The sequence below is a fragment of the Octodon degus genome, unplaced genomic scaffold (genome assembly GCF_000260255.1).
Source record: "Octodon degus isolate 3935 unplaced genomic scaffold, OctDeg1.0 scaffold00266, whole genome shotgun sequence".
NCBI lineage: Eukaryota > Metazoa > Chordata > Mammalia > Rodentia > Octodontidae > Octodon > Octodon degus.
Window position 1 is genome coordinate 122,987 of NW_004524842.1, and position 11,595 is coordinate 134,581.

The 11,595-nt window shown below is 40.7% G+C and overlaps 1 protein-coding gene across 1 annotated transcript in view; it reads left to right on the plus strand.

The window, feature by feature from the left end:
- The window catches only part of Dixdc1 (DIX domain containing 1), an 82,182-nt gene extending 73,301 nt beyond the window's left edge, over positions 1 to 8,881 (plus strand). The window contains exons 17-19 of the mRNA XM_023706600.1: positions 2,031 to 2,136; positions 2,964 to 3,072; positions 5,671 to 8,881. Of these exons, the coding sequence (XP_023562368.1) occupies positions 2,031 to 2,136; positions 2,964 to 3,072; positions 5,671 to 5,751 (296 nt within the window). The 3' untranslated portion in view covers positions 5,752 to 8,881. The remainder of the gene's footprint in view (positions 1 to 2,030; positions 2,137 to 2,963; positions 3,073 to 5,670) is intronic.
- The last annotated feature ends 2,714 nt before the right edge of the window (positions 8,882 to 11,595 follow it).

Here is an 11,595-nt window from a genome sequence, read left to right on the forward strand (position 1 = left end):
TGATCCGCCTGTTTACAGCCTCCCAAGAGCTGGGATTACAGGTGCGCGCCACCATGCTCAGTCTCAATTGCTGTCTCAGCGCACCCTGGGGGCGGGGCTGGCACAGCAGGCCCGAGGATCGAGCCCCCAGCCCCTGTGCCTGCTTGCAGGTGCTTTAATCCGCTCAGCTATTTGGCTGGCCCTTGAGTTCGATTCCTAGTGCCAAAAAAGGAAAAAAGGAAAAAAGAAAAAAGAAAAAAAACAAAAAAAAAAAGGATTTTTAAAGCATTCTAAGACAGTTTTCTGCCGGTGGGGCCTTTTTAATCTCTTCCAGTTGGAATTAGCCTTTCCATCTTCAATCTTCCCATTAAGTATACAAATCTGATTTTAATGTGTTATTATTTGCAATACTGCCTACGTCCATGTGGGATTATAAACTCTTAGAGATAAGAGACCACATATAGGTTTTATTTTTGTCTTTTTGAGACAGGGTCGCCGAATGCCTTCAAGGCATGACTGGCTGTCTTGTGTTGTGGGGATCGAACCCAAGCAACCTGAGCCTGACTGCTTTGTTGAAGCAGCCACTTAAGGAACTGAGCTACGGGGCAGGCCCCCTGAGACAGGGTCTTGCTCTGCAGTTCAGGCTGGCCTTAAGCTCACTTTGCAGCCCAGGCTGGTCTTGAACTTGCAGTGATCCTCCTGTCTCAGCCTCCTGAGTGCTGGGATTATGGGTGTGCATCACCACACCTGGCTATAGTTGTTTTTAAATTTGCAAAATCTAGCAGCATGGAGAAGATGCTAGTTACTACTTATTAAATTAATCAGTTATATGATTTAATGTAAAAAGTGGGCATTTGATTTATTCAACAACCTCTAAGTGTCAGGCACTATGATATGTGCTAGGGCACTGGAATAGCATAGCACGTATGTTATGATAACTGACATTCTTTGGAAGAAAAACTGAAACTGACCGAATGTACTTGCTGTGTGAAGGAGAAATGGTTGGCTTGTCTTTCTCCCAGGTCTGTCCCTCATTCTCTTCCTTATTTTACACCTTCTCCCAGAAGTGCTGTCCTCCTGCCTGCCAATTTGGTGGGAAATCCGAACCTAGAAGTTAAGTATAAAATGTACGTAGATGGAATTGCAGGAGAAATTTTATTTATTTATTTATTTATTTTTTTGTGGCACCAGGGATTGAACTCAGGACCCTGTGCTTACCAGGCAGGTGCTTATTCAACCGAGCTGTCTCCCAGGCCTGAGAAATTTTATTTTCTTAATTATTATTATTGTTTTAATATATTTGGTACAGGGTGTCACTACACAGCTCAGACTCATAGTGACCCGCAGGAGAGATTTTAATAAAAGCTGAATTATTGGTTTTTGGTACTTACGATAAAGTTTGTGTTTGGTCTTTTCTGTTCTCTTACTTAGAAGTACTCATTAATTAATTACACTTTTACTAAAGTACTTTTTTAAAGGAGGCAGACAAATTAGGCACTGTGGTAAGTTAAGAACGTGACAGGGCCAAAACATGAATGCAGTGCAGCTCAGAGTGAAGGTAGCTCTTGTGTTTTGTAGACTAGAAAGATTGACCCCCTCTCCCAGGCATCGGAATTTCTAAAGTTCCTGTGCCCCTGTGGTTTCTGTTCTGTTTTCTCTTTTCATGAATCACAAGAGTATCCTCTACCACCAACCCTGAAATCTAAATGCAGACAGAAAGGTAGGTCCTGCTGTGTGTCTGCTGTACCCCAGCTGACACCTTGCCAAGCTTGTCAGTCCTCTTTTGATCTTCAGCCACATTACAGATCAGATCAGCTGCTGTTTCTTTATAGAAATATCTGGAATGAGTGAGAAATCACGGTCCTTCTGGTAATGTCCATGCCTGAAGCACCTCTTGTCCATGCGGTTCCAGGGATCATGCCCTGTGGACATGGTGTTCGCTGTTGCAAGCTCAGGTGGCTCCATTCTCCTGAGACATTTCTGAATAATTGGAATGAGGAGTGGTGTGATGCAAATCCAGTGTGCTAACCATGGACACTCTCTGATTGCAGAATTGCCTCACTCACAGAGTTCTCCAGCAGTCAGCAGCACCTGCACTAAAGTGCTCTACTTCACTGACCGGTCACTTACGCCCTTCATGGTCAACATACCAAAGAGGTGAGATGCTGGGATCGTTACTTCTTTGCAATAAGGAAAAAAGGGCATAACATCTCCTGCCCAAACAAAGAGCTGAGAAATATTTGAAAAGCAGTATGTAAAGTGAGAAAAGAGGAAATAGAGATTCTGGCTTCCGCTTTGCCACTAACCAGAGGCATTCTTAATGACCTAAGGACAGAAGCAGCCAAGTATGGAAGCCGTAATAGTACTTCCAACCTGGTAACTAAGCAAATACACTCCAAGTTTGGAAAAACCATTTTGAACATTTTTTAAATAGGGTTCAAAATAGCTTCTGCAGATGGCCATGAATTGCAGTTTGGATTCTCAGGCTCATTGACCTTTGTTCCTGTTTGGTGACTATGAAAGTCCCCTACTGAGAATTTATGTTTGAAAATTTTATTCCAAACTGTTAATGCAGGTTTTTTTTTGTTTTTTTTTTGAGGGAAATGGTTTCACTGGGCGTGGTGGCGCTCACCTGTAATCCCGGGATTTGGGAGGCTGAGGCAGGTGGATCAAAGCAAATTTGAGGCCAGCCTAAGTTCCATAGTGAGTTGTTGGAGACCCTGTCTCAATAAATGATTAAATAAATAATTAAATAAATAAATCTCAGATCACCCAATATATAATGCCATCTTCATTTCCTAGCGGTGACTGGTTTTCCAAACTGCAATTTTAGTTTTATCTGCATTATTAGCATCAGGGACCTCATAAAGTCATGCTATTTCTACCTGTTGACTTTGGCAGGGGCCTGGGCTTAAAGCTGATACCCTGTCTTTCCAACCCATTGATTGACAATCTATTTTGGTATTATTTGTTTTTTGTGGCAGGTTGGGGGAGGTGACATTGAAGGATTTTAAAGCAGCTATCGATCGGGAAGGGAATCATCGGTATCACTTCAAAGCCCTGGATCCAGAGTTTGGCACTGTCAAAGAGGAGGTACGAGAGGGGGTCTGGGTGAAGCTGTCGCTCATTCCTAAACCCCCAAAGTCTTCTATTCCAGGACTAATGCCCCAAAGTGATTGAGTTCCCTAATCAGGGCAGAGGAGTCTGCTGGAGCTCCTGAGTATGGTCTGATTAGACTAAGAAGTGGCCCCACATGTTGACAGCTTCTTCCATTCTAGGACTTAATTATTTTGACTAAGAATTTGGACAGAATTTTTTAGCTAGGAAATAGTTTTTTTTTTTCTTGTTGTTGTTAGGGACAATAAAAAAAACTTAAGACAATAAAATAAAGAAACTTAAAATCAGTAGCCAAGTCATAGAAAACCTTTCTTTCTTTCTTTTTTTCTTTTTTCTTTTTTTTTTTTTTTTACAGTACTGGGGATTGAACTCAGGACCTCACACTTGTCAGGCAGGCACATATGCCACTGACCTATCTCCCAGTCCCAGCTTCTTCCTACATAGAGCAAGCAATCAAACAGGCATAAACACCTGGAACTGTGTGTTTCATGATGTGGTGATAAATTCTCACAATGAAAACAATGGGTAGTCATGTATGCTTATCCAACTCCTTGTGTATTTTCTTGCCTATGCTTCTTGTGTAATCCATTTGCTAAATAACAGATTTTTTAAAAAATTCTGGAAGAGAGTTCTGTGTTCTGATGTATTATTGTATATATTAGCCTTCATTATGGTTATAAGGTGAAACAAAGAAAATCTAGTGTTTTAATAACCCTGTTGTATTAATGGTGCAGTAAAGGAATGAATGAAAAGAACTACATTTGGTCTTCTTTTGAATCCTTCCTTGACAGTACCAGGAACCAAACTTTTTTCTATTTTTTATGTATTATTATTATTATTATTATTATTCACTACTAGGGATTGAACCCAGCACCTCTGCACTGAACTATATCCCCAGCCCAAATAACAATGCAATTTTTAAATTATTCTATTATTTATTTTAAAAATTATTTTAAAAAGAGAAAAAATAAAAATATATCAGTTTCAAAACAGAAAAGTTATAATAATTAATACATTGTGTACTGCTGTATTCATACTAGTTATTCAGAGTACAAGATATAGGCATGATACCTTGTCCAAGAGAAATTAGAGAAACTAGTTGTATTACCATCTTAACTATCTTGTGTATAAATTTTTTTCTTTTTTCCTTTTCTTCCTTTTCCCTTCCCCCATCACAGTTTGTCTTTTCTTTTGAACAGTTTCCTCCCAACTCATAATACCTATTGTGCATTTTGGGTCTTATTGACTCATTCAGTTTTTCACACTAGTGAAGCAATACATCATTTACACATGTGGGTCTGATCTAGTTCACTTTTTCTTTCCTTTTTGAGACAGAGTCTCAGCCTGGTCATGAACTCACTCTGTAGCCCACAGCTGGTCTGGATCTCAGAATGATCTTCCTGCATCAGCCTCCTTCATGCCGGGATTACAGGAGTGTGCCACCACATGTGGCTATTTTTTAAATTTTTGAGACAAAGTCTAAGTTGACCGGGTAGGGGCTCGAACTTGTGATCCTACTGCAGCAGCCCCCGAGTGCTAGGGCTACAGGGGTGCATGGCTGTGCCTAGTGCCTTTTCATTTTTAAAAGTGCATAGTACTGCTTTCTTCTCATTTTAAACATGTGTGTACTACTGCTTTCTCATAAGAAATCCAAAGTAGGGGCAGGGGAGATGGCTCAGTAGAATAAGCGCTTCCCTGGCAAGCACAAGGGCCTGAGTTCAATCCCCGGTTCTGCAAAAAAAAAAAAAAAAAAAAAAGTCAAATGAGTTGTTTGAGTTACCAGACATAAACCTGCAAAATTAATAAGAGAAAAAAAAAGAGTTAAATGAAAAAGAAAAAAAATTTTTTTAAATTTAAGCATTAATTGCTCATTTCAATAGACCAGCAGAACTCAGCAGTACAATTATTCAAACTATCCTGCATGTATACATGAATATATCCTTTCTCCTTCTTTCTTTTGTCCTTTTCCTCATCCCAGTTTTTCCTTCCCTTTGAACAGATTCTTTCCCTTTTATTGTACCTTTTAGATTTTATTTAGTCTTTCAGCTTCTCACACTAGCAAGCCCATATAATGTTTGCACATGCACATCTGATTTATTTCACTTACCAAAACAGTTTCTAGCTCCACTTATGTACCTATAAAAGCCTCAAGTTTATCTTTTTTATAGCTGAGTAATACTCCATTGTGTAAAAATACCACATCTTTTTTATCATTCCTCAATTGATGGGCACTTGGGTTGTTTCCAAGATTTAGCTACGACAAATTGCACTGCTGTTCTTTCCTTTTTTTTTTTTTTTTTTTTTTTTTGCGGAACCGGGGATAGAACTCAGGCCCTTGCGCTTGCCAGGGACGTGCTTATTCCACTGAGCCATCTCCCTGGCCCCTGCACTGCTGCTGAGGCCTTATTAGCAGCAGTTGTTTAGAGAAACTTCCTGCCTTCATTACTGTTTTTTCACTGTGGCTTTTTTTCTATTTTTGGCACTGGGAATGGAACTCAGGACCTTGCGCTTGCCAGGCAGGCGCTTGTGCTGCTGAGCTTCATCCCCGACTTTCTTGTTTCTTTGCTTACCCAGGTTTTCCATGACGATGATGCCATTCCTGGATGGGAAGGGAAAATTGTAGCCTGGGTGGAAGAAGACCATGGAGAGAATTAGCCCTGAGGACTGCAATAAGGTTGCTTGCTGGCTGCTTCACTCAGGAAAGGGGACTAAAACCAGAGTACGCCAAGAAGTTTCGAATTTGTGCTGCCAAGATAGCAAAGCTTCAAGCGTGAAGGTCACAGGCCAGTCCTGTTTCTGTGCCTGGCGTATCTGGTACTTCAAATCCCTATCGAAACGTAGACCTTGGATTCATCTGGAATTCCTTGTCCGTGGGAATGGTGTTTTGTTCCACTCTGAGGACAACAAACCGAAGGCCTTAACCAATGGGGATGGATGATCCTGCTCCATGGCTGCTATTATCTGGATTGGATGTGCTACAGTATTAATTTAATTGGCCTCAATGGTTGCACCAGTCAGAGTCCCAGCATTCGTACTCACAGACAAGGCAAAGGTACCAGCTTTTCTGCTTCTTTGCAGATACTGCAAGCTAAGAACAATTCATGAAGTGGTACCAAAGACGAAAGCTCCTCTTTAATAATCTTTTGAACTGGACATGGATGGTGCTGAACAGTCGATTGGATGGAAAAAGGGCTGCCCATATTGTACTGTATTGTGTTGAAACTGTAAGACCTTGGGCCACTTCTGTTCTTAACTGATTCTGCAGCTTGTTGTTTAGCCCACTTGAGGCATATTTCCTGTACTAGTAGTTTTCTCTGGGACTCTTTAATATTAGAGCCATTTATTTTTCTTCAAACTGATGACCTTTGTGCTTGAAAGGAATTAGGAGTGAAAAGCTCCTTAAAAATCAAGGCGGGTATGGAAAGGTGCTGCTACCCATATCTTCTTGACTTTTCTTATGACTTTCTTTAACTCATGGTATCGCCTTTGCAGTTTAAGGGAGGCAGACCATTGCCTCTAGTGTTTCTTTGTAATTTATGAGTACTGGGCATGAATTACTTGTCTGTTCCTCATTTTAAGATTAGAGTTATTTTCTATTACATGTGTAGTCTAGGCTGATGTTTTAGGGCACAATAGAAACCATGGGGCATGGAGCATGAGTCGTGAATGGCAGGGTTGATTCAGGGTAAAGACATCTAGAATCATTTCTCGTGGGCAACACCATCAGTGTAGAGAAGCTATTCCAGAGATTCCTTCATAATCTGGGTTTTCTCCTTCATCCACCCAGCACTACCAACTGATCAGCCATTGTATATATGTGTGTTCCCAAAAGCAGTCTGTGACCACCAACGTACACTGCCAAACAGGAGAGAGGACAGATCAGTGTGGGCTCTTGCCTGCCTTCAGTTCATCTCCCCTCTTCAGACACCTGAACAGACTACTCTTTGGAACTGAGATAACATCTTATTGTTTTATATGGACATGTCTTTTTAAAAATAGTTCATGTTTGCAGAATTCTTTTATACTCATTTTCTTTTTGTCTGAGAACCATCTCTATTTTTATAACTCAAGTGTGAGTTCTGTAGATGCTCATATTCTCTATACTGTGTCCACTTTCTAGGGAACCCAGTAGCTTTTATACAGTGTCTTACGCTTCTGGTGGCTTCAGAACAAGCTTTATTTTATTATGAGTATACTAAGGCCAACTACTTTCTGTCCAATTCTACCTGCTATCTTAGTTGAGGGGGTAGTTTTATGTAATCCAGTTGACTGCTCTTCAAGTGGACAGAAGGGGTTCAAGACACCGGATTTTTTCATGTTAAGTTTAATTGGTCTTCTACTGAAGAATGATTTTCATCAGAAAAAGCTGGGAAAATTTGGGAAAGTCAGCCATAAGCAAGAATAATACATTATGAAAGAAAATAGAAGAAAACAATGAATTTTTTTTCCCCAAGAAGTCTGGAGAAAAATTCTCTATGTCACCAATTTCTATGTTGCATGAATTTTAGTGTTTTGCTATACAACAGCATGAGGGTTATCAGGTTAAAATTTGTTATTATAGTCCTGTAAAATTTTTCTTGAATGTCTCTCTTAAATCAGTTACACTTCAGTTTTGAGTGAACAGTCTTACCATTATGTAAAATTTATCATTTCAGAGAGTATTAAATCAGAAAATTTTCAGTGTCCTCTTGTGTTTTATCTCATTCATTTTTGACAAGGCGCTGCCAGCATACCTCTATAAGAGGCAGAAGTTAATTCGGAGGTTAATTTTTCCCCTTTAGTTCATTAATTTCATGTACCACAGGCACTGGCTAATCGCCCTTACTAAATGTCACTGAAGTAACTTTTGTGTAAGTTCGGCGGGTGATCCTCACTCCAATTTCTAAATGGAGCTTCCTCAGCAGGAGTAGGCATTGGTTCCCTCCCTCCTGAGGTCTCCTACTTGGATGCACTCTCACAGACCTGAGCTTTATTCATAATATTATCCCCCAGGGGCACTCAGGTGAGACCTTGACCCTGCTACTTCTACAGTATTTTTTCCCTTTGGAAATCTAAAGTATTAGACTATTTAGGGTTCATAAAATAATCTCTAATTGTTAGGTTAAAAGCAAATGATTTCTCATAAACACTAGTTTAGTTGAGAGCTTAATTCATTGACTTTAAAGACTCTTCTCTCCTTGCTCAACTTTTTTTTCTACCAGGAATTAAACTCAGGACCTCACGCTTGCCAGGCAGGCGCTGTACCCCTGAGCTCTATCCTCAACCCTATTGCTCAATTCTCTAAATTATCTGGGATTAGGATACTGTCTAATTTGTCCCTAAAGACTTGGGTTAAATACACTTGGTAATGGCAATCCTACTTACCATTTTTCATCTCTTTCTGCCCTGGTGTAAATTAGGGGAAAATATCCTTTATATTCTACATCTTATCTAAGAGAACTCTGATTATTTAAAAGCATTTAGGTCATCATTAAAATTATTTTCATTTCTCCCCATAAAGATTATGATTGCACACTTCTGTTATCTGAATTTATGTAAGAGGTAAAGCTTGCTTAAAATACATATATATGTAAAGTTATATTTTCTTAGAAACATGGATGTTTGCAACCATTGCTTTCAAAGAGATTACTATTGTGTATTGTTTTACAGTGTTTTCATGATGACTGTTATACCAGAGGCTTTTGATTATTAAAGTGATAACCAGTTTTAACTGCCTGTATGTCCTGGATTTGTGAATTTAAAAAAACCCCACAAATTATGAATAAAAGGGACTTTGCAAACTAAATCCCATTAATCATTGTGTTTATTGACTGAGATTAACCAATAAGTTAATTGGTTAACCTTCATTTATATTCAGTGAAGGTAAATTTCCTCAAGTGATCTCCTTGGTAGCGTGTTTACTTACTGTCTGGAGAGTGCAGCTGGGGCTACTTTATTGCTATACATATATTACTATTGGTATTTCTAGTGTAAGCACGAAATAAGTTATTGTTAGCAAAGAGGATTAACAAATGTTGCATTTTTTTGACGTTATATACTACTGTGCAAACAAGAACCTGAGAGTGTAAAGTATATGGCAGGCGTGTAAACGCAAACATCGAGCATCTCAGATGTGTGTGCATGTGCACGTCGCTATGGCTCGAGGCATGCCGAGCAGAGCTGTCCCGCCAGGTTACACCCGGCAGTCACAGTGTGTTTTTACTATTTATGTACTTATTTCTTAGATTAGATCTCACTATATTGCTCAGTCTGGTCTGAATTCATGGCCTCAAAGGATCCTTGTGCCTCAGCTTCCCAGGTCACGGAGACTACAGACAGGCATGGGCCATCACCACAGGCCAAAAATGTGTATTTAAAAGAATCACAATTCCCAAATCGACTTGCAAATTGCCTCTCCAAATCTACAGGGTGTTCAGGATCTCACTACTAGATCACTACTAGATCAGACTCGTAGTGATTCTCCTGTTTATAGCCTCCCAAGTGCTGGGATTACAGACATTGGAGCCACTACACCCAGTCTCAACTGCCACCTCATCGTGCCCCAGGGGTGTGGCCAGCATGGCAGGCCCTGGATCCAACCCCTAACCCCTGCTCCTGCTTGCAGGTGCTTTAATCTGCTATTTGGCCAGTCTTCCACTATTTATGTTTAAATATGCATAAAACTCAATTCAAAACCTTTCAGTACCCGCTCATTCCTCTTCGTATCTACCTGCTTTGTATCAGTGATATCGTCCTTCTACTTTAAGCTTTTGTGTCTTAAGTCCCGCTTTTCCTTTTCTTTCTTTACCCAGCTTATTTAGGAAACTTTATAGCTTGTTCTCCTAAGAATTCTAGCCTACCTCTAGGGTCAGCTTGCCACACATGAACTATTTGGGACGTGCCTTATAGTTTAGCTACAGCTAAGTCAAAAGTACATTCAAAATGCAAACTATTTGAAAAATTCCAAACAAGGTTTAAGCAAGCCTACCGGAGGGAACAGCAGAACTACAGATCCCCTCATAATTTCGAACAGGCTAATTTAGATGCAATTGTTCAATTCAAGTGCAGTGGAAGTACTGTGTTAAGATTTCAGTTAATTCAAAGTAGTTAAAATATTTTTATGATCACTTACGAAAGTTACAGTGTAAGCCTTTTCACTAAGCACAATTATTTCATTGCTTCTCCCAATTGTAACACATATGTAAAGACCTAACCTAATTGCTACTCTTTACTTCAAAGGTACTTTTTTCATTTAATTTGGACGTTATCTATTTCTCAATTATACTGTCTATTTTGCTAGGCAGTGGTGCCTGCCTGAAAATTTCCTATTTTGTTAGACAGGAACTAGTATCTCCTGGCTGCTTTAATTTTCCAAGTTAATTATTAGCAAGGTTGAATATATTTTCAAATGTCAGAGTCTCCCCACTTCTAAGTTTTTTGTTCTGTTCTTGGTGTGCTCTGACCATCTGTACACTGGAGGCTTGACAATATAAAAACAGCATATGCTTCCTAATTCAACGTCACCGTCAGCTCACAAATAATATTTGCTAGCCAGGCGTGGTGGTACACACCAGTAATTCCAGCACTTGGAAGGCTCAGGCAACAGGGTTGCTAGAAGTTCCAAGCAAAGTGGATAGTTTTTTTTTTTTTTTGTACAGGGTTCACAACACAGCCTGGACTCATGTAATCCTCCTGTCTCAGCCTTTCAAGGGCTGGGATAACAGGCACGCACCACCACACCCAGTTTCAATGGCCCGCACAGCATGTGGTACCAGAGATCGAACCGAGTCCTTGCTGTTCCCAGGCAGGTGCTTAAACCAAGCTATCTCCCCGGCCCCCTTAGTGAGCTTAAAACCAGCTCCAACTACATGGGAAGACCCTGTGTCACATTTAAAACAAACAAACAAAAAAGTCATGACCCGCATGCTTTGATGACCTACCAAATGTAAAATATGGTTCCACAAGATTATATGACCTAGTGACACCTGACATCTATCCACCTTAAGTTTGTGTAAGTACATACATGCATGACGGTCACACCAAAGTTGTATAACCATATATTTCTCGTGATCCTGTTACATCTTTTAATAACTGGCTATTTAAAGGAATTCTAGGGGAACTGGGGGGAGGGTAAGCGTGCGACTTGCAAACTTGTATCTTAATACGCACAATAGGTTTAATCCTCCTCTGGGACATCTCGATGTGGGAATGCACCTTTCTCTTGGCTGCCCTTCACAGTCCTCCTGAAAACCTGTTACTCCGGTTCCCGTTGGAGCTGCACACCTGAAATGAACCTCTGTGTCCCTGGCCAGCTCGCGCGGTGGGAGGCCGAAGCCGGGCGCGCCCCACCCGAGCGCGACCGCCCCGCAGATCTCTGCTGCTCTTTCCGGGGGCGCAGCGCCAAGAGGACCCCGCCCTAGGCCGACGGCTCCCAGTGTTCCGTCCGTCGGCCTCCGGGCTCGTTTCCCAGCTTTTCTCCTAACAGGGCGGCTCCCAGCGGCCCAGCCCCGCTGCCATATC